This window comes from Stegodyphus dumicola, chromosome 4 (assembly GCF_044657685.1).
Source record: "Stegodyphus dumicola isolate Sdum_Otavi_A_Nest chromosome 4, ASM4465768v1".
Lineage (NCBI taxonomy): Eukaryota > Metazoa > Arthropoda > Arachnida > Araneae > Eresidae > Stegodyphus > Stegodyphus dumicola.
Genome location: NC_140771.1, coordinates 130,109,166 through 130,132,945, shown reverse-complemented (window position 1 = coordinate 130,132,945; position 23,780 = coordinate 130,109,166). Strand labels below are relative to the sequence as shown.

At 35.0% G+C, this 23,780-nt stretch overlaps 1 protein-coding gene and 1 pseudogene across 1 annotated transcript; one reads left to right on the top strand and one right to left on the bottom strand.

Moving 5' to 3' along the window:
- The first annotated feature begins 230 nt into the window (after positions 1-230).
- On the top strand, positions 231-4,025 carry LOC146997686 (uncharacterized). The gene is made up of 2 exons (XM_085814272.1): positions 231-552; positions 3,647-4,025. Exons 1-2 carry the CDS (start codon positions 509-511, stop codon positions 4,008-4,010), a joined length of 408 nt encoding a protein of 135 aa, XP_085670398.1. The 5' UTR covers positions 231-508; the 3' UTR covers positions 4,011-4,025.
- Positions 4,026-17,536: 13,511 nt separating this feature from the next.
- Positions 17,537-18,080, bottom strand: LOC146997685 (UPAR/Ly6 domain-containing protein rtv pseudogene; annotated as a pseudogene).
- Positions 18,081-23,780: the final 5,700 nt, after the last annotated feature.

Here is a 23,780-nt window from a genome sequence, read left to right as displayed (position 1 = left end):
CAATTCAGATGATTACATAATTTTAGCTATTGTCTTTACATTAGTTTGCTCTTCTTTTTTGCAACATGTTACTGAAGGCTTATGAGAAGAAGAAAGTAAAAGTAGTAAGTGTGAAGATCAACAGTAGTAAAAATTTGATTAAAGTTTTCCTCCTCAATTTTCAGAAATACATTTTCTTCATTTTTCATGCAAATGTTTATTCCGAAATACATAAAAAATCCCTAAATATATAAATATCCATATATATAAATATATAAGATCCATATTTCATTTTCGTATGGATACATTTTGAATCTCATATAATTAGTATAATTGTTTGCATAAAATATTAATAATTAAACAGTAATTAATTACAGTGGTTGAATTAAATTTCGGCTATATTTTTTTAAATTTCACAGTTGAAGAGGTTACTTACCGGTGGCAGAATCTGCGTAAGCAATATAGCCGAAGAAAAACAAAATGCAAAAGTGGAGCTAGTGCAGAGTCTGCAGAGCAGCAATGGCATCTGATGCCCCAAATGTTATTTTTGGATCCATGTATCCGCCATCGAAGGTAAATATTCAGAACCAAATTATTTAGTTATGTTAAATATAAAATGATAAATTTTCATATTAACAATACAATCTTACTTGTTAGTAGTCTGTAATATTATAAAGCATAAATGGATTATTTGGAGTTATCCTAGGTTGACTAGCAATCAAAAATTGTAACTTTATTGATATAAATTTATTAAATATGTTAGATAGTCACATATGTGGATATAAACCAATTTACTTAAGAAATTCCTCCCCTTAGGCAGATATGCTTTGCCTTATATGCTTTGCCATAACTCAAATTCTATCCAAATATTTACGCTCTGGAAAACAAAAACTTCTCCTACACAATTTTTTTTTTAACATTTATTGCCTCATCACTCATTATGAATGGTTTAACACCTTGTAAATGTGTTGTAAAAAAACTGTATTACACATTATAGTTTTTTTCTAACGTGTTTGGGCCAACTGAAGTTCTTACCCTTAAAGAATGTTGTAGAAACTTTGCTGTTCTGTACTTTTTTAATCTTCCCAATTAAAAATAGGCCAATATTTTTGCAATGTAAACTTATTAACAAAGTACAGCATATGCATAATATAAACAAAGCACTTGCTCTTTCCTTTGAAAGCTGAGTTTCTAAATATTTTGATGAAGACTCGTCTGTATATGTTTTTTTTTTTTTTTTTTTTTTTTTTTTTTTTTTTTTTTTGTGGCCAATTTCTTTTTATAGTTTATCCCTCTATAGTTGATGCCCATATTTCTGTACTCACACAGCTCAAAACTGATGTGTTACTGACCATTTTGATGTTCAGAAGTTAGTGTTTGAGATTATGCATACCTGCTTTAACTTTATGAAGTTACTTTGCACTTAACACATAAAGCCTGGGATTAATTATCATAATATATACCATCAGATCAAGGAGTTGTGCTTAAATTATTACATTAATTCATAATGAAAATAAATACAAAAGTATATATGAAACTGAATTAAAAAATGAAGTTGTAATACTTTATTACTGAATTAACTGTTAAAATCTTTCATGGCATGAAAATTTTCAAAATAGTCCGCGAAGTATAGTGATCTTTTTTTATTTATAGAATGTGAAATGTGTAAGCCAAGATTATATAAAATTGTCTTAAACTGTAAGATACAAAAATTTTGATAAAATTCTCTTGTGATTGTGTTTCTATAAAAAGAAATAAGAGTTATTAGTGGCTCAATATTTTCATTTATTACGTAAGGGCTTTGTATGCATATTCAAAATTTCTTCAATGAAGGCAAGAGATTCTTCCTTTTTCATCTAAAATATTGATTTCTTTATAATTACTATATGAAGTCATTTAAAGTCATCTCTATTTAGGGCATACTACATTACTGTTACTGTCAAAAACACTACTGTCATCACAACTGTTAAATTGCAGCCTCCAATAGTAATATTTACATCCATGTTATTTAACTCATAATCCCGCTCATCTTCACTACTATAAATTTGATTTTCTATGGCATTAATATAAATAAATGTTACATTATAAATAACATTTATTTGGATTAATGAGAAGGATGAAACTGTTTGTGCTGAGATGACAGATTGTCATAATTTTGTTCCCTGGTTGTTAATTTTAATCTGAGATGCGATTCCACGTCCAATAATCTGTTCCATTTTTTCATCTTAATGTCTACAAATACAGGCAAATACCGAAAATCCGCCAACTCCTGAAATCCGCGTTGCCTCTCAGAATATAAGCATTCAGTTTATATTCTGAGTTTCTTGGTTTCGGAAACCGCAACATTGAGTACGAAATATCGAAGAAAAAATACTTACCGAATAATGACGTCATAATAACTGAATAATAATGAGTCATAATGGAAATACCAAATTATTGACATAAAAAGTTTAAGAAAAAAGATAAGTTTTTTTCCTTCTAATCTGCATCGAGGTAAAAAAGCAGACGATTCACACTTTGTTCAAGTTCATGATTCACGTTGTTGTATTTTCTGAGCTTTGTTATTTTCACAAGATTGTTTAGTGCTGCCTTTTTTTTTATCCGGATATTTTGTGGATAAATTAAGAATATTTTAAATTTCAGTCCTTGTTAATACAATGACAGATAAGAAACACACTCATGATTTTACTGCTTGCAATTTTGAAAAACGTAAACACGTTGCATTGATAGTAACGCAAAAAGTGCAAATTCTGTAAAAGATGGAGGCAGGTGCTACTCCTCTATATAGCAGAATGGTATGGAATTGCGACATGATTGTGTATGATATACGGAAAAATAAAGAAAAGCTGTTGACATTTTACAGCAACAGTGATTCTAACGTTGCAATCCGAAATCTTTGCATGAGGCGAAATAGGCAAACCTCAATGCTGTGTACATATAATTCAATGAATAATATAATCATATATGTAATAATAATTTAATGCATATAATAAATTATTGCAGTAATGTATGTAATTTAATTAAATGTATCTAATACACCTTATTTATTTTGCACCATACGTCGGAAAATAAATTATTCATGTCATTTTGCCTTCTCCATATTTGTACGATAAAATTATTAGTGAGTAAATATGACAATGTGGTTGTATATTGCAGTACAAAAGATTCAAAGAGTGATGATGATTTTACCCCTCCCCATATTTGATAAAATATTATTTTAATTAAAAACAAAATGTGATCCAGCATTGCTCCAAGAACGTAATGACTAGGAATTACCCCATACAACTGGATGTAACAAACTGTATTTTTTTAGAAATTATTCTTGCAAATATTAATAAACACAAAATATTATGTAAGAAAAGAATCCAATGGGATGTTATAATTCAAATTAACAAAAAAAGGCTTTTTAGTTTCAGGTAATCACACTGAAGCAAGAAGACTCTTGGTTTACATTATTTTTCATGCTAAATTTTAAGATCTATTTAAATTGTCTGCAGTTCATAAGTAATAAAAATTAAAAAATAAGCTATTTAATGCAGTAACAAATAAGATTCTAAATTTGCTTATTTCACTACCTAATTACTTTGTATCACAAAATAATCATTAATGTATTAAAAATATTTTTTCATATGCATTTGATTTTTTTCCTTGTTTTCTTTCTAAACAGGACACAGACAAACTTTCAAGGAAACAAAGAATTCGAGGAGCTTAATTTCACAGTAGAATCTGTTGTCTCCGAGTCTTCAGATAATATTGAATATCCGACAGAACCTGAATATGTGGAGCCATCTGTTATTCACGTTATGCCCTCATGTGAATCACCTTTATCACCTGCATCAAGCTCCAGACAAATCTTAGATAACACTAATTCAAATAATAATGATGAAAATACTCCTAGAGGGAAGAAAAGAAAAAAGAAGGAAACAGTTGAAAGTTCATTGCTTTCTGTTATTGATGAAACAAATAAATATTTAAAAAATCACCATCGATGTGAAAATGATGATGACGATGATGATAAACTATTTTTATAAAAAATGACCGATGAAAAAATATTGGAAACGAAAATACAATTTTTACAAATTATGGCAAGAAATAAATGAAATTATTTGTACATAACACTAATCAGTTGTTTTATTGTTTTATTTACATATTTCATAAATATTTTCAAAAAATAAATTTACACAAGAAATGCTTTCCTTTCTTGCCATGGTACTGCTCCTTCTGCAGAAAAATATTCACAAAAATTATCTCTAACTGCAGATGCAGCACGGGATGAATTATTGGCCCCTAGACGGCCAAGAGGTTGCCATGTAAATTCTTCTGTTCTCCACATACCTTCTTTAATGGTGGCATTTGAAAGAAGAGAATCAGCAAAGTTCACTGGACAGTATTTCTTAGCTGCCTTTCCCAACTCATTTTTCATTAAGTAATTATGAAGGCAACAGCATGCCAAAACTACTTTATTAGCATGCTCTGGGTTCAGGGCAATTTCAGTACGAAGTACTCTCCACCTAGACGCCAATATGTCGAAAGCATTTTCAACGCACCTCCTTCCTTGAGAAAGTCTGTAATTAAAAAATTTTTCTTTCATTCGACAGAAATTTGCCGGGATAAGGGCGTAAAATATTTTTCCTGAGTGGAAAAGCCTCATCTCCAACAAATACAAAAGGCAAAACTCGATCACTATTTAATAATGGTGTTGGATTTGGCAATGAAAACAAAGTTTCACTAACCAAAGCTTTACCTAGTGAACAGTTGTAAGGATCTTAAGTTTTACTAACGTTTATTTTATTTTAAATCTTTACTATCACTTCTTATTTTCTACTTCCGGCCAGAATTATAAGCTTGAAGGTTTTTATGCAAAGTTTGTCTGGCGAACGCCAAGTATTTAAGTGTGGCCTTTTTGCCAAGCGAAAGAGAGGAAGCAGTAAGTCAACGCAGGCCGCTTACCTTAGAAGTTACGCAGTTGCTGTTCGCCTTCCAGGCCAGAGGTTTTAATCCTCTTGATAAATTAAACGTATTGTAGTGTTCACAGTCTCTGTGCTACATACGCTTCCTGTTATTATAAGGCCAATCTTCCACGTGTATTATTCTAAAGTTAAATTAGAGTTTAGTTTTATTTTTATACTTTTTTACGTTAGACCCCGAGTGGAGGGTCAGTGTATTCCGAAGTACGGAAGTTATTGTATATAGAGAAAAATAAAGGGTTTTGTATACCCTTCGGCTGTATCCTGTCTACTTACTACGAGGGCTATCCAGAAAGTAGATTACGTTTTGGAATAAAAAAATAAACAAAGTATAGGAAACAAATTTTATTATATACAGGTGAAAGCCACACTCAAATACTACTTTTCTACATAGTCACCATACAAATTAAGGCATTTATCGTAGCGATGTACGAGCTTGGAAATTCCTTCGTCGAAAAATTCGGCCGCCTGCGCCTTCAACCACTTCGTTACCTCTTCTTGCAGCTGTGCGTCGTCATCAAAACGCTGCATAGCCAGCCACTTCTTCATTGCTTTTCGCTGATGCTTTCGTGCAACAAACTTCGCGAAATTTGTGGAAAACTCAAAGAAAGTTCCGTTATTGTGAAATTTCGATTTTCACGGACTTTAGCATCGACTTTTTCGAGAAGTTCGGCGGTCACTATGCTGGGTCTCCCACTTCGATCTTCGTCGTGAACATTGGTTCGGCCATTTTGAAATCTTATGACCCACTGACGCACTCCACCTTCAGTGATAATGTTGTCCCCATACACTTCACGATAGATTTCTATCGGTTTACAGTTTTTTGCAGTCAGAAACCTTATTACTGAGCGCACCTCGCAGCTCGCGGGATTTTCAATTAACGCAGACATTTCAAACCGTCACAGTATCTGAACGGAGCACAGCACGAACCTCTCACTAGCACGGCTAGATGCAGACTGAGCTGCGCAACGCTCTGACCCGTACAATTAGTGAACATAGCTTTAGTAAGCTCTCTGTTCCTAGTCAGGTCCTTGTATGTTCCCGAAGAAGGTTAGAAGGAACATTGAACCTGATAGTGGCGCCCAACGAAGAAGAATAACCATGGCCGAGTTTCAAGAAGAACCTGTGCTGCCTGCAGAAACGGCTCAGAATCCAGAAATGCCAGCTGCCGCAATGGAAGGATTCGGTTACATCGTCCAGACCATGCGCGCTTCGATGAAACCAGAAGCAACGTTTAATGGAAACTCACCGGTAACCAGTTTTTTGGAAAAATTGGATGACCACTTCATGCTCTACCCCGTGCACGAGTTTCAAAAAGTTACCTTAGCTACCAGCGCTTTTAGGGGACAAGCGCTTAACTGGTTCAAATGTATCGGCAGAAGTCTCTTGGGTCAAGCAGGAAGTCCCACCTATACTTACGAAAATTTCAAGACTGCCCTACTAAAAGCCTTCCCTGTTGTAAGGGATCGTGCGAAATTAGAAACGGAACTTTTTAGTATATATCAACAAAGAATCGAAAACCTCTCGAGCTTTATTTTAAGAAAAATTCACGTTTTCAAGCTCTTGTATGGAAACCGTCCGGATCCTGAAATAATTCAAGTGATTTTGCTGAGGTTACTGCCCCAAGTGCAAGACTTTATTGAATTAAGAAATCCGACTACACTGGAAAAGTTATTTGAGCTAGCAATCCAGTTTGAAAGTAGAAGAACGGTGGACGTCGAAAGAAGACGCCAATATCAACAGCGAAACCAATTTCGTACGCCAAGACTACAGCAAACTCAAGCACTTGGCTACGGAGAAAAAGCGAATCAGTGGGCAAGGAAACCCGAGCATTCAAAAACAGCCGGCGAACGTCGACAGTTCAATAGCAACCCAGGAAAAAAGTCTCAAGGCCAGGGGAAAAAGAAGGAAAGCACGGAAAGGAAAAATAATTTAAACTAAAACGGATTTCTGCTGACGAGAGGGTGCGGAAATCCGAAGGCCACGAAAACCCCTCTTCCTAGAAGTTAAATACAGTAATGGTGAAAAATTTGACTCTTCCGAAGATTGAAGTCTTGGTGAATAATATCCCAGCCACCGCACTCCTGGATACCGGCGCGCAGTGTTCCTGTGTGGCAGAAGTCTTTTTTAGAAAGTATTTTCGCAAATACCGCATATATAATGCGGATAATACAACAGTGTTAGCGGCGCAAGGAGAAAAATGTAAGTGCGTAGGTAAAGTACCTTTGTATATCCGTATCAAGGACGAACAAGTAAAGGTGATGTTTTTTATAGTAAAGAATCTGCAAGCACATTTAATCTTAGGAATAGACTTTCTTTCAGGCGCACAAGCTACACTGGATTTTAATGAAGCGTCCCTTAAGCTGACAATGAAACCAGTGCGTGTAGAAAAGGTTGAACGGCCAAGGTTAAATCTTGACCACCTGCCTAATGACGAGCAAGATAGAATCCGACAAGTGGTAAGTGAATTTGCTTCGTTATTTAGTGATATTCCAGGATTTACTCAGGTTACTAACCATAGTATTGACACCGGAGATGCATTGCCAGTTCGTCAAAAACCATACCGGTATGATAAGAATAAGGAAAAATTATAGAATGGCATATTACCGATATGCTACGTAAAAAGATCATAACGCCCATCTCAAGTAGTTATGCTAGCCCGGTGGTTTTATGTAAGAAAAATAATGATTATCCTTTGGAGCATCCAAAAAGGTGGAGATTCGCTATTGATTACCGTAAATTAAATTCCATAACGAAATATCCGGTTATCCGTTGCCGATCATAGAAGAAATTTTAAGGAACATAAAATCAACCAAATTTATGACGACTTAACGACTGGTTATTTTCAAATAGGGGTGAGGCCTGAGGACGTGCCTAAGACTGCTTTTATAACCAAGTCTGGCACTTATGCATTTTTGCGTATGCCGTTTGGCCTTTCAGGGGCCCCAGCAACATTTCAGCGATGCATGGACATTGTGTTAAGACCTGTTTTTGGAAAGTACACATTTATCTATTTAGACGATATCATTATTACTAGTGATAATCTAGACCAACATGTACAGGATTTAAGACAGGTGTTTTCTTTATTAAGTGAGGCCGGTCTAAAAGTTAATGTCGAAAAGTGCAAATTTGCAGCCCCTGAATTAAAATATTTAGGTTACAAAATATCTAAAAAAGGGATCGAGACAGATGAATTAAAAATAATCGCTGTACAAAAGTATCCGACTCCAAACACGGCAAAGAAGCTCTCTTCTTTTCTAGGACTTTGTTCATATTATAGGTCCTTTATAAAAGATTTTGCGGCTATCGCTGAGCCATTGTTAAAATTAAAAAGGAAAAAGGCAAGATTCTCGTGGACGGCCGAAGCCAATAGTGCTTTCGAAAAATTAAAACAAGCATTAACGCAAGCCCCTGTGTTGAAATTTCCTGAAAAGGATGAAAATTTAGAAATTTCAGCGGATGCTTCGGATTATGCGGTAGGAGCGGTACTTTCGCAAAATCAGCAGCCCGTGGCATTTTTTAGCCGAACTTTAAATCAAACACAAAGAAACTATTCCGCGACCGAAAGAGAGGCACTTGCAGTTCTGTTAGCAGTGCAAAAGTTCCGAGTCTATTTTGGAAAGGCGCCGATAACAGTATACTCTGATCATGCGGCGGTAACTAGATTGTACTCAGGGAAAAATTTATCCCCAAGGTTAATAAGATGGGCACTCAAGCTGCAAGAATATAATCTGGTAATCAAGCATACCCCCGGAAAGGAAAATATCGTAGCAGATGCCCTATCACGAATTAAATTAGACGAACAGGGTAATACCGTAAAAGTTGCAATACTTACAGCGTGTACAATAAATTCCCGAGAAACTGTAATAACAGAACTGGGTAAGGATCCTGAGTTTGGAAGTATTTATGAGTATTTGAAGGATCCTGAAAATTTTAGCCACCAAGATATTGTGGGGATAAGAAATAGGGCGGTCCATTACGAACTAATAGATGGTCTATTATTCTACACAAAAACTACGAATTCCAACAAGGAATTTCGACCTGTTATCCCAGCTAGTCTTAGATTAAATATCCTGCAGGAGCTCCATAACAGCCCTTTAGCTTCTCATGCTGGTATTCGAAAAACTATCCAACGCGTACGCGAGGCAGTCTACTTTCCTGAACTGTAAAAGTTAACAAGGGCGTATGTCCAGTCCTGCCCAACATGTCAAGCAGTTAATTATATTAATTTCCGCCCGGCCGGGTTTCTAAATAGTATTAAATCCGAATTTCCAAATGAAATAATTGGCATCGATTTATTGGGCCCTTTCCCAAAAAGTCAGTTAAATAAAAGTCGCTATCTCCTTCTTATGGTTGATCATTTTAGTAAATGGACCGAAATTGTTCCCTTAAAACGAGCCTCCGCGAAATTGGTTACCGATTCTATTTTAAATAAATATATTTTAAAATACGGGGCGCCCCTAAAAGTTATATCGGATAATGGTCCTCAATTTGTAAGTAATATATTTGAAGACATGTGCCAAAAACTGGGCATACGTCATTTAAAAATGGTCCCGTATCGGCCGCAATCAAATATAGCGGAACGGGTCAACAGAAATATAGTGAAAATTATCCGTAGTTATGTTAAAAATTTTCATAAAAGCTGGGATAACTATGTCAATGAATTTGCTTTCGCCCTTAGGACCGCAAAACATGATACAACGGGCAAAACTCCTGCTGAGTTATTTCTAGGCAGAAAGATTATAACACCGTTAGATAAACTATTTTATGTGCAACAAAGAGCCCCAGAATTTAAAATGGGTGATATAGAAAAACTAATAAAAGAAGCAAAAAAGAATACGGAAGTAGCACAAAGAAAACAGAAATTATATTATGATTTGAAACGACGGGAATAACTTATAAAGTAGGGGATGAAGTTTTAAAAATTAAGCATTCACTTTCTTCAGCACCAGAAGATAAAACTGCCAAATTTTTTCCACGATTTGAAGGACCATATGTTATAGAAAAAATAACTCACGCTGTTGTAGTGTTAAAAGCCAGAAATGGTGAAACCTATTCCGCAAACATTGATCAAATCAAGCCCTACTTCGATCGTAATAAAATGCAAATCTTTTCAGATCTTTTGCAGGATCCGGCACGGCAGACACCGCAGGTACAAGTTCCAGAGGTGAAAAAACGACAAGTACAAGGGCAAGCCAATGAGAGACAGAAGCAAGTGAAAAGAAAATTGCCCCGCGGAAAAATGGAAGGTAACAAGAAAAAGAAGCCGTTCCACCGTCCAGAAAACAGAGTTCACGAACACCCCCAGAATGAATAAGGGAGAAGGACGACGTATGTGAAGAGGACCAGGAGAAATGACGGCAACTATAACCCGGCTTTAAAACGGAAGATCTACTCATCCGACAGAACTCTCCGCAGCAAAAGTCGCCGAACTGCGGAAGGGCCATCAGCGGCGGAGGAAAAAGTACAAGAAAAATTTGAAAGGCCAACAACGAGGTCCAAGCAGGATCACGACAGAAGTTTCCCGGTTCCGCCAAGACCAGCTGCCATCAAACGGCAAAGACTACAAGCAGAGGAGAAAAGGAAAGTATTCAAGGGTGGCCGTAGTGGTGAAAAAAGGAAGCTTCCAGAGGAAAGCACTGAAGGGCGAGCCCGTACAAGAAGGAGGATAAACCAAGCTACTATCTGCAGTACCTTTAAAGACTGGGCCCAGAAAAGGATGTCCGAATATTACAAAGATAAGTAAAATTTTATGTTACTTTGCAAACTTAAGTTAATCTTTCATTCTTACTGCAAGTGGCAGATTTCAAGAAGTTTTACCTCATGCGAGGTCTACCTTTATCGCCAAAAGGGCGAGAAATGAGTTGTGACCGATTTTCGTATTATGTTTTTAAATTACTCGTGCGTAAAACTAAAGTTGATGTATAATAGCGTTGTGTAAAGACTTAAATATTGTAAAAAGTTATTGTATAAATTTTATTTAAAACATTCTAGCAAGAAAGAAGTTTTAGTCTGAAAGACTTTTTGAAATGTAGTATTATTTCAATGTAGAAAGAATTGGCACTTGCTTTGAAAAGAATAGAAGTTAACAATGTACTACTAATGTATGTTTTCAAATGTGTAAAATTAACGGCATATTGATATGTTCTTATATACATGTGAACTGTTATTTTAAATGTTAAGAAATACCGTGATATGGTAAAAGTGAAAGTAATGTTAAAAATTTGTTATTCGTGTGACTGTAAAGATTAAATCATGGCGAATATGTGGTAAAGGTTGAATGATGTAGTTAGGCTCTCTGACGCTACACTTTAGAGTTAGCCACTTTTAGAATAGTACCTCAGGGTTTAGAGTTGAAAGTAGGGTGTGTTAAGAGGTCTCGTTATGTTGAATTTTAACACGTTAGTGTTTTGATTGTAGGAGGAAGTGTGACACACGTAGACAGAAACACATTCGTGTTTGGTGTTCTTTTACAACACATGTCAGAGAGCACGGGGAGAGATAATTAAAATAGTCATGAATGAAATAAGAATGTTAAGAGCAGTATAATTCTATATGTTACTTGCCATGTCATTGTGTAACATTTCATTAAACTAGTTTTCCTTCCAGATCTCTGGAAGGAACCAGAATTGAATAAAAGCTCCTGGTTAGATGCAGTACAGATGAAAAAAAAGATTGTTGTATATCCTGGGAGCTGATATTGTAACAAATTTCTTTCTTTTAAATTTTCTAGTTTCTAACGAAGTCATGTTTGTAAAAGGTTGGCCTCTCGTTAGACTCTAGAGCTAAAAGTTTTCAACAAGGTCGTTTTAGACCTCAGTTTCAAACTAATTAACTCTGGCGGGAAGTATGTAAGGATCTTAAGTTTTACTAACGTTTATTTTATTTTAAATCTTTACTATCACTTCTTATTTTCTACTTCCGGCCAGAATTATAAGCGTGAAGGTTTTTATGCAAAGTTTGTCTGGCGAACGCCAAGTATTTAAGTGTGGCCTTTTTGCCAAGCGAGAGAGAGGAAGCAGTGAGTTCGAAGCAGGCCGCTTACCTTAGAAGTTACGCAGTTGCTATTTGCCTTCCAGGCCAGAGGTTTTAATCCTCTTGATAAATTAAACGTATTGTAGTGTTCACAGTCTCTGTGCTACATACGCTTCCTGTTATTATAAGGCCAATCTTCCACGTGTATTATTCTAAAGTTAAATTAGAGTTTAGTTTTATTTTTTTACTTTTACGTTAGACCCCGAGTGGCGGGTCATTGTATTCCGAAGTACGGAAGTTATTGTATATAGAGAAAAATAAAGGGTTTTGTATACCCTTCGTCTGTATCCTGTCTACTTACTACAATTAGTGAACATAGCTTTAGTAAGCTCTCTGTTCCTAGTCAGGTCCTTGTATGTTCCCGAAGAAGGTTAGAAGGAACATTGAACCTGATACAGTTACTGAAAATTCCACCATCACTGATGCGTCCATAGTTGCCTGAATCAACATAAAGGAAAGTGTAACTAGCATCTGCCACTGCCATTAGGACTATGCTGTTATAGCCCTTATAATTATAATATGTTGATCCAGCTGACGGTGGAGCTTGTATTCTGATATGCTTACCTACAAGGAAAAAAAATGCAATAATTATTAATTGCCTAAAGAAAAATAATATACACTTTAATGATAAAAATTAATATAAATACTTTTTCCAATAATAAATTCAGTTCTTAAAAAAGTTCTTAAATTAGAAACTTGGAAAAAAATTCCTTTTTATATTAAAATTTGTTTTTCATTTCACACTTTCATTTATTTATTATGAAACAATTCCAGTCTTTTGATATTTTAAGACAGCTCATATATCAAGTTAGATGATTCTGCAATATTTTATATTTATCTTTGAAAAGAATCTTCATTTGCCTAATTTTAATATAATGCAGTTTTTGTATTTCAAAAGTACTCACTGACAAATAAATATGGAATGCAAGACATAATACATACCATCGATTGCACCAACACAGTTGGGAAAATTCCATTTATATTCAAAACCTTCTGCTATTACAGCCCATTCATCTGATGATGCTGGTGTAGCCATAACCAGTGGCTGTAAGACTTGCCATATGACATCACAGGTCTCTCGAATAATATGTGAAACTGAAGATTTAGAAACACGGAAAGTGTATGCCAGGTCTGTATAATTAGTTCCAGATGCTAGAAATCTACAAAAACATTCTGAATCAATAACTAAATTTTTGCAGTTTTAAAAACATGTTGTTTAAAAATGAACAAAGGGCAATCTGTAGCAGTATGCAAGTTTTAAAAAAGGTTCTTTTTTTTTGGGGGGGGGGTCAGTTTCAAAGAGATTGCAATTTTCTTTCTTATTATTAAACCACAGAAAATAAATGCTTTATTTATGTAACTTATTTTGATAAAATTATGTTCCTATTCATAATTTTTTAAATGCATTACAAATTTTAAAAAAAAATATGAATTTTAAAAAGTTCAATTGGTGCCAGAGCATATGCAACCAGTGTGACCACACCAGATGACAAAATTATTAGAATTTAGGAAGGAATCAGGTGGCAGAATTTCAGATTTGTGGAGTTTGCACCAGGCGGTAAATTGTCTAGCGTCGACACTGCTTTCAAAACAAATGTATATATTTATATTTACCTTAAACAGATGGCAAGTCTCTCAGACGCTGAAATTGATTTCCTAAAACGTGTTTCTTGCTTCTGTAGTTTATCTTGCAGTAAATGAAGAAGATGATCATATTGTTCTCCCTACATGTAAATTCAATAATATTATACTTATGAGTAAATTGAACATCAGAACTATATTTAATTATCTAATTAATATAAAAACAAATACAAAATAGTTTATATTGTGCTAAAATGATTAGCCAAAGTAAGAGAAAATAATTTTGTTGTCTTGAAAAATTGCTTGAAGTATAATCTTACTATTTCTAACAATTAACACTTTTAGCGATTACTCGCATGTTATTAACAAAAATAACATAAACTCCATAATTAGAAATGATTTTAGCCTTCTGGGAAGGTGATGACTTTCAACATGATTATTTGATTATGCACCACACACTAGGGTTACCTGCTTAAAGGTAACCCTAATGTCATCAGGAAGATTTTTTAAGGTAAACTAATTTACATTTATATCTTGGACGGATATGCACAAAATGCCTATGTTCTAAACCCTTTCATCAGGTATTGAACAATTAATGTTCAGTGTTTTTATTTATTTAGCCACCGACGGGATATTATAGCAACCTTCAGAGAATATAGTTATCTGTGATTGTCATTACCAATGTTTGCTTATATTCTCAGGAATACTTTTGACTATTGAAGGTGCTCAACATGAGGGGCATCACTATATACTTATATTGCCGAAATATATACTGTGTTGCTGCAACTATGATCAGTGAAAAATATTCAGTTATTTATCTTACAAATTTGAAAAAATAAAATATGATAATTCTGATTAAAAGGAAAATTACTCTCCATTTCAATTTCACTCTTATACTCTAACAATTACTTAATTTTTCAGGTAGTAGGTGAGGTGAGGTGAGTGGGGATTTTTGGCGCAAAACCAAAGATGATTATGACGCGCCAAACACAAGGTGAGATGATTAAAATTTATGAAATTAAAATACAATAAATAAAAACAAGTGGACAAATGTAACAAATCCAGAGGATGCAGTCATATAAAAACAAGGTAAAAGCAGACATTAAAATCCAAGACACAATCCTCAAAACAGATTACATTAAGTAATAAAAACCAGTCTCTTTCAAATAATAAAATAAATTACAATTGGTCTCTCTTCCGATTAAACGGTCGAGAGGTAAGTCACAGGTATTAAAATATTTCTGACGAAGATTGTTAAAACAGGGACACTCAATTAAAATATGACGGACAGATAAACAAACATTACAATTTAAACAAACAGGCTCATTCTCAGCTTTTAAAAGGTAGTTATGTGTCACTCTAGTGTGACCAATTCTGAGGCGAGTCAAAAGAACTTCCTCCTTACGATTTCCAGCAAAATCCCAGTGCTCGATTCTGGGCTTTACATTTCGCAACTTGTTGCTCAGCTGAACGTCCCAAATTTGCTGCCATTTTTTTTTTTTTGGATCTTCCCCTTTATGACACAGCAGATGTCTCTAAAAGGGATAAGACGACTGGACAGTTCAACAGCAGATTTTGCCGCGATGTCTGCAAGCTCGTTTCCCTTTATTCCCGTATGCCCGGGAACCCAGCAGTACAGGATTTCAAATCCTCGTATCTTTAAGTTTATATGAATTTTCAGAGCATCCACCACAACAGGATTTTGAGTGTTGGGAAAAGCTTCCAAAGTTTTAAGGGCACTATACGAGTCTGTATAAACTATGAATTTTTGTGGCAGAGCTTTGAGATGTACAGAAGACCATAATATATTGCAGTTAGTTCAGATGTTAGAACTGAGAAAGCATGGTGCAGGCATCTGCCCTCTATGTAATCTTCAAATACAAATGCCATCCCAACAGGATCATTTGACTTAGATCCATCTGTGTATATCGGATGATAACTGCTATATTTGTGCCTGTGCTCAGCGAAGAGTTGTCTGTAAACAATCTCGTTAGTGCTTGCCTTCCCGTGATGTTTGAAAACATCAAGAAGCTGAATCCGTGAATTTTCCCAAGGTGGAGTTTCAAAATTCTGTACTGCTTTGGGGTGCATATCAGAGAGGGAAAGTTTCTCAATGACCGGGCGAACTCTTAAAGGAAAAGTAGGAACACAGGATGGACGTGTTTCAAATAATGTGTTACACTCATTATCAAGTAAGCACAGCTTACTGGGATGTTCAGGTTGGGATAAAATATTAAAATATTGCAAAAGGGACAATTGCTCACGCCTTAGATAAAGTGATGGTTCGTTAGAGTCAACATATAGGCTGTGTACAGGAGAAGTCCTGAAAGCTCCTGAACAAATCCTCAAACCTTGATGGTAAACAGGATCCAGTTTTAACAAAACAGATGACCAAGCGGATCCATAAACAACTGAGCCATAGTCCAGTCTAGAGCGGATAAGCGCTCTGTAAATGCGAAGCATGGAGCACCGCTCTGCACCCCAGGAGGTGTTCGCCAACACTTTTAAAATATTTAGTGTTTTTAGGCACTTCTTTCTCAGGTTTAAAACATGAGAAAGGAAAGTCAATTTTCGGTCGAACGTCACTCCTAAAAATTTTACTTCAGGCGCAGCTGGAATAATTGTACCATTCAAATATAACTCAGGTTCAGGATGGAGACCACGCTTCCTACAAAAGTGCACGCACACAGTTTTCTGTTTCGAAAATGTAAATCCCTGTTTGTCGGACCATTCTTGGATCTTATTCAGAGCCATCTGCATTTGCCTCTCTACATATCTCATGTCTGCCCCTCGACAGCTAATCTGCAGATCATCAACATACAGAGATCCCAAGATGGTGGGAGGAAGTTCTTTTAATACAGAGTTTATTTTTAAAATGAACAGCGTTACACTTAGCACACAGCCTTAAGGCACACCCTCTTCCTGTTCAAAAACATCTGACAAAACAGAGCCAATCCTGACTTGAAAAGTTCTAGGGTTCAAGAAATTCTGAATGAAAATTGGTAGGTTACCGCGCAAGCCACTCTCGTGAAGATCGCGAAGTATACCGTATCTCCATGCCTTATCATAAGCTTTCTCAATGTCAAAAAATATTGAGACAAGGTGACTTCTTCTTACAAAAGCTTTTCGAATAGATGTGTCTAAGAGGAGCATATTATCTACGGTAGTCCTCCCCTTTCGAAAACCGCTTTGATAAGGTGATATAATATTATTTTTTTCCAAGAAGTAGACTAGGCGGCTGTTTACCATCTTTTCAAACAGTTTGCAGAGGCAACTCGTAAAGGCAATTGGCCGATAGTTGGAGGGATTCCTTGGATCTTTCCCTGGCTTAGCAATAGGAATGACAACAGCTCTCCTCCATGCATTGGGAAAGGTACGCTCCTTCCACACCCTATTGTAAAGAGTGAGAAGGGCATTCAGTGACTTATAGGACAGATGCTTTAGCATTTCGTAATTCACGCCATCAAGACCCGGAGAAGACTTATGTGTCTGCAATAAAGCACTCCTTAATTCAAGCATAGTAAAGTCTCTATTGTAAGGCTCAGATTTGGAAGAGTTGAATGCGATGGGATTTATTTCAGAGTGCTGCTTCATAGAGAGAAATGCAGGTGTATAGTTTCTGCTGGAAGAAACGGCAGCAAATGTCTCACCAATAGTATTCGCAATTTCTTCTATGGAGCTAATCACTCGGCCATCTGTTTCCAAAAAGGAAAGTGAGTGGTCTTTATATATGCCGCATGCTTTTCGAACTCTTTCCCAAACCCGCTTACTAGGCGTGGAGGATGTTATTGACGACACATATGAAATCCAGGAATCCCTCTGGCTCTGCCTTCTTACTTTTCGTGCATTTGCTTTGGCTCTTTTAAAGGCTATGAGGTTTCGCAGAGTAGGATATCTACGAAAAATACCCCATGCTTTTTTCTGTTTTTTCAGTGCTTCATGACAGTCGCGATTCCACCATGGTTTTGAATATTTTAGTAGTGTTCCTGATGTTCTAGGAATGGAGAGCATAGCTGCCTGAATAATAGTATTAGTAACAGCTTCAAAACTATCGCCGAGTTGCAAAGGTCACCTTTGCAAAAGCACATCATAACTTTTCGGTTCTGGAACAAAGTTGGTGCACATCTCTGTTCTTCATCCCCTGGAGGTCTTTGAAGGCACATTCGCTCTGTAGCAATCGCATAATCATCACCATTTCCTTCAACTACTTTAGTGCACCATCCTGACGCACAAGGCAGAGCCTCTACTGCTCGAAGATTTTAAATTGTAGTAGCATTGTGGAAGAATGGGTCTTTGCAATCTCCCAAATCACTCCGGGATCTACAGAAGAAACAACGCTTAATACGACCTTGTTCTGTATGCACGAGAAACCCAAAGAAGCATAAAAGTAAAAACACATGAGTTGCTTTAGTCATAATTACACTAAATTATCAATCTTGCGTGAGTTTCTTCTTGTCATAAGACACCGGCAACCACATACCTGTTTTCCCACTCCAACCTTACCGCTGTGCAGGTAGAGGAAAGTCTTTTCAGGTAGTAGAATTTCATTAAATAATCTATTTTGATACAATTATTCTTACATTCTTTTAGAGGTTAAGTGTTTTCCATCATATTACTACAATATTCTCCAAAAATGATTTTTTAAAATATTTACATGATTTAATTTTATTGCTCATTTGTCAAATATAAAACACAGGTGGAACAGGAATGCAGAAAATCTTTTAAAAGCAAGTCTTTTTATGGATCTCCCAAATTCTCTAGAATATATTATTTAAAAGCCTAATTATTTATATATTTCTGGTTCTACAAAGGTATTTTCATGACAAAGTGAAGCAATACTAATAAAATTCATGACAGTAATAATTAAAAAATCTACGGATACAGAATGCTGGGTATTTTCTAACAGAGGAACATATCCTAATACACGATAGTGCATTAAAATGTTGACTGTCCAACATCTGGCACATCTAGTAATTTTACATTATACTCAATCTGATATTACGTTTCATTAAGGTAATCGAATTATAAACAGCCTTCATTAATAATGCGCTTAATAAACCAATTAAAGTAATTAGTTATAACTAATGCTAGTCCATAATTATATAAAAATCATTTTGTCGGTAATTAAATCGCAATGTAATCATTAATCCTATTTCCTTAGTATAAATTACTAAGGAAAAAAATTACTAATTTACTGATATATAAAAAGAAATATTTGACAGTCTTTCCTTCAATTTTTACTTTCAGGTTTTGCTAAAAAATAAAAATAACTTACCATCATTCGAGTATAATTGAAAAATAATTCTGGGTACTTCTGCCTCAGTGACGGAAACAATGCTGCATAAGCGGAATACGTATCTCGCTCTTGAAATATTGACCGAACCCATTCCCGCCTTGGAATGGGTTCGGTCAATATTTTGTACAGCAAATACATACATATTAAATTACTTCTCAAATGCATAACGCGCTTTCTTTCTTCAGCTTTTTTAACTTTAGACATTCTACCGCATACTTTCGACATTGTACCCCAAAATAGGAAATATTGCCCATGCGCAAATCAAAGCGACTTGATTGGTTGGGGGTAGTAATTCTTAGGCTTTGAGACTTACAAGTGTAAACGGGTGGGATCCTTGGGAGTAACAACTTAACGTTAGCGTACGTTTCTTGGGACCAAGTTCCGCTAGTGTAAACGGGCCTTTAAGGTCCGAGCAAACTTCCTTGCGTGACCCCAGCACAGATCGGGCGGGGAGTTGAGTATTCGTGGCGAACTCGTACCCGAATGGATCTACCCTTTAGGCCTTGGCAATGTCAAGATAGACAGTTTTCTCTCGTTTACGAAAGCTCTCGTGAATGAATTCGATTACACGGAGTAACTGGTGTACCATGGAGTGTTCGAGTTCGATCACAGCAGAATTCATTCAGGCCTTTAAGTAAAACATATTCATAAATTTTTGAGAGAAATGATCAGAGCCTAATAGGCTGTAATTGACGGGGAGATTTAAATTTTGATCCGGTTTTGGAATAGGAATGACTGCGGCAATTTTCCAACAGTCGAGGAAGTAACACCTTTTAAGCATAAGGTTAATCAAGACCGTAATCTATACAATGTACATTATGGGGAAGTTTTTGATCATGCAATTCGAAATTTGATCTATGGCCTTCTTCGGTTTAATTTTATCAATGAACTCTAGCTCCTCAGTTGGATCAGTCGGCCTGAGATGCGTATTTCCAAACCCTACCCCACTTTTCAAATTTTTGACGTCACGGAAATATGACTCGTTTCACCTGGCAAGACGCCTACCCCACTTTTGACACAAGCGTCTAGCCCCTCAGATACTAGTTTCCTCCCTGATCATTTGCGCAGATTCACGCGCAGCGTGTTTACTCCAAGGAGCTCGGCATGGTCAAAGCCGATTTTTTTAAAATGCCGTGCGCATTACTGAGTGTAAATTAATTTCTTTTGTTAGTTTTTCTGAAATAGTTTTCTTTTTAATTGGTATACATATTTATTCAGATGTTTTACTATAAATCTTTACATAAAGGAAGAATTTATGATTTATTCATCTACAGATCATCGCCCAAAGCTATTAGAGATACAGATATCAAAACTTAGGAGCTTATTCCTTTTGTACCGAAGATGTCATTTAAGAAGCGATTTTTTAAGATAAGGTGGGCAAAACGTGCTTTTATGCTTTTTCATATAAGGAAGAAACAGATGTACATAAGGTTATTGCTTTAAAATGTATGGAATATGAATACCTAAAAATCAATTTCAAACGTTTTCAAAATTCGGCCCCGAAGGGGGGGGGGAGAAACGTGTTCTTCACATATTCCTTCACACATCAGATATCCATAAGACAAACTTATGAATTATTGCTGTAAAATGTAAGGAATACGAATAAATGCTGACATCAACATGTGTGGGGAGGGGGGACTGATTCGCATAAAATACAAGTTTATATAATGTACAAGCCTTATTAAAGGTACACACCAGGTATATAAAGCTAGTTAGTATTAAAAAAACTTAAGGTTTCTATTATTTAATGTTATTAATAATTAAAACCCCAAAATAAAAATGTAGCAATTAAAAAAAAAAACTGTGATGAGATTGTTACAATGTTCAGTTAATTTTAAACAATTCTACACAATAAAATGGCCAGTGCACAACATGTGAATGAACATGGGGTTGAATAATTAGAAAATAAAAAACTTGACAAATATTAAATAGTAGAAAATATTGCTTACTGTTCAAATTTGGGATTGACTCAGTTTCTCCAAAATATATTTATTTACATTAAAACGTTTGGTAATAATCTATTGACTGAATAGTATAAAAGTCAATGAATGATTGATTATATGGACAATATTTGGTATTGTTGAACTTGGGGGGGGGGAAGGAAGACAGTAATGCAAGGAGGATGAACAAAAATAGACTTCATTAATCAGAAATCATAAATACATCATTAATCATAAATAATATTCATAAATACATCAGCCTATCACGAGGACTTGAGATAAAGGTTCAAAAACCCTGTTCTGACCTTCTACATCTGTTCCTGATCATTTTAAGGATCAGAGCTGGAATTATCTTAATGCTTGATCAGATAGCCTGGCTCAGTAAAAGTAGGCAGCCAGTGCAACATTGATTAAAAATCCAGTTATAACCACGTGCAGTGCTGATAAGGACCACGTGTTTCTGAGACTCCTTCTCCTTTATTTTCTTCTTTCTAGGTATTTCTTTCTCCTGATGATGAGGGACCTTTAGCTGCCCTCGAAATCAATTGAGTGTTTCACTATACTTACGCTAAATACAAGGTTGTTTTTACGATTTTGATTCACTTACAGGCAGTTGAAAGAAGATATTTTAGATCATAAAAATGGACAAAAGAAATTGTGAATAGGTACTAATGACTATTGTTAAAATACAGTGGCTCCCAAAAGTGTTAGTACACTTATGATTTTCATTGAAATAGGGCTCTATCCATTAATCAAAAGTAAACTTTCTGAATGAGACTTTAATAATAAGATTTATAATCTATTTGTAACAAAATTACATGAAATATTTTTTAAATATAGCAAAAATTCATTTTTAAGAAATTAATAATCAAAAAATGACAAACATTTTATCTCACAAAAGTCTTCGTACACTTCAAAAAAAAATCTTGACATATTAGTAAATATTTCCATTTTTCGTTAAATTAATATTAGTAGGATATCCTTTAGCATCCACAACAGCTTTTAAACATCCGGGAATAGATTTTACTAGTTTTTTTGGGTGGGGGTAGTTTCTGTATCAATGTTCACCCATTCTTTCCATCATCGCTGTTTTGAGTTCGCTTTTCGTTTTGATGTTGTGATTTCGTATTCTAACCTCCAGCTCTTTCCAAATGTATTCTATGGGGTTTAAATCTGGCGACTGAGGTGGTGTTTTCAAAACCTGTGGACAATTATAGAGACACTACTGGCAAACGTTGAGAGGCATATACTTAGGATCGTTATCATGATTAAAAATAAAGTTGTTTCCAATACCCAAATTTTGGGCTGATAATTTTAAATTGTCTCTTAAATATTTAAATAAAAAGAATGATTCATTATGCCATCAATAAATACCAAATTACCTAGTCCTGATGCTGTCATACCCCTCCCCCCCACAAGAACACCTCCACCGCCATGCTTAACTGTTCCAACTAAGTTCTTAGAATGAAATTCCTCATTTTTTCTTCTCCATACAGTTATTCGACCATCGGAACCAAAAATGTTAAATTTGCTTTCGTCAGCAAATAGGACATTATTCCAGTACGTTTCAGGTGTATTTATCATTGATTTTTGCGAATGCTTTCTGTTTGCCTAAGCTTTCTGTTTTTCTCACTAACAAAATTATTTTTACAGGTAGAACGCCCATGTAATCCAGTTTCTCTGAGAACTCATTGAACAGTTTCAGGTGAAATTGAAGTAGAAAACTTTGCATTAAATTCTGCAGAAACTTTTACAGAACTCAAACGTGGGTTTTTTACAAATTTTCTAAGAATAAATCCTTCATCACGTTTAGTTAACTTTCTCGGTCGACTTTTTCTTACCTTATTTTCAATTCAATTTTCTTCTTTAAAGCGTTTTATCACATACTGCACTGTAGAATGGGGTAAATTAACTAATTTATTGATATTGCAAATTTATTTACCACTACTATGGTGAAAAATGATCAATTTTCGAATGCTATAATTTCTTTATGACTGCGACCCATTTTTCAATAATAAATAGAATATTATGAAGTAAACTGTAAACAATTAAAGCAAACGATTTTTTAAATGCCACCAGAATGTAAAAATTAAAAAAAAGCAACTGATTATTCTAATTTTGATTTTATCCAAAAGACGAAGACTTTTGTGAGATAAAATGTTTATCATTTTTTGATTACTAATTTCTTAAAAATAAAGTTTCGCTATATTTTAAAAATATTTCATGTAATTTTGTTACGAATATATTATAGATCTTATTATTAAAATCTCATTCAGAAAGTTTACTTTAAATTAATGGATAGAACCCTATTTCAATGAAAATCATAAGTATATGAAAACTTTTGGGAGCCACTGTATATATTTTTTACTAGGTGTGTTAAGTTTCTTCAGTGAAATTATGTGTAAAATTTTTGTGATCCAAAATAATTTTTAGAACTGTATTTTTGTCTTCATTCTGTGAAGTTGCTGTAGAAGTTTTTGTCAGTTTCCTTTTCATTTTGTATTTGAGAATCTTTTGGGTATTATATTTTTATTAGGTGGAATATCTTTATTAGCAGTTTGGGAAATGTATTTCTTGCACATTTAACATATCAGCAGCTTCTAGTTGTAGTGGTGCTGATTTTAGAATCTTGTTTAACACATCACATTGTTTGTCAGATTTTAATGAATCTACTAATTCTAAACATGTTTGTTACAGTTCATTCGGCTAATCTTTGGAATATGGTAACAGGTAGTTTGGCGACATTTTGGTAAGGCGATAAAAGTTACTAGCTAGGACTTTAGCAGTGTACATGGATAAAGTCAAGAGTGTGCGCAATGCCATTTTTGTGCAATTTTGAGATTTTTTTTTAAGTGAAAATAGGTCGACGTGTACATGGATGATACCGTGTATGTGCAGTTCTTAAAAACGCGGCAAGCAGTGGGCGATTCTGCACTTTCTCTGAATTTCGCACCTAATCTTCGTCATGGTTAAACATTTTTG

Bases quoted from the DNA above. Each gene is read 5' to 3' on its own strand.
- LOC146997686 (XM_085814272.1), top strand. From the start codon at position 509: ATGCCCCAAATGTTATTTTTGGATCCATGTATCCGCCATCGAAG. The intron at 553-3,646 runs GTAAATATTCAG...CTTTCTAAACAG, and splicing joins CCATGTATCCGCCATCGAAG to GACACAGACAAACTTTCAAG.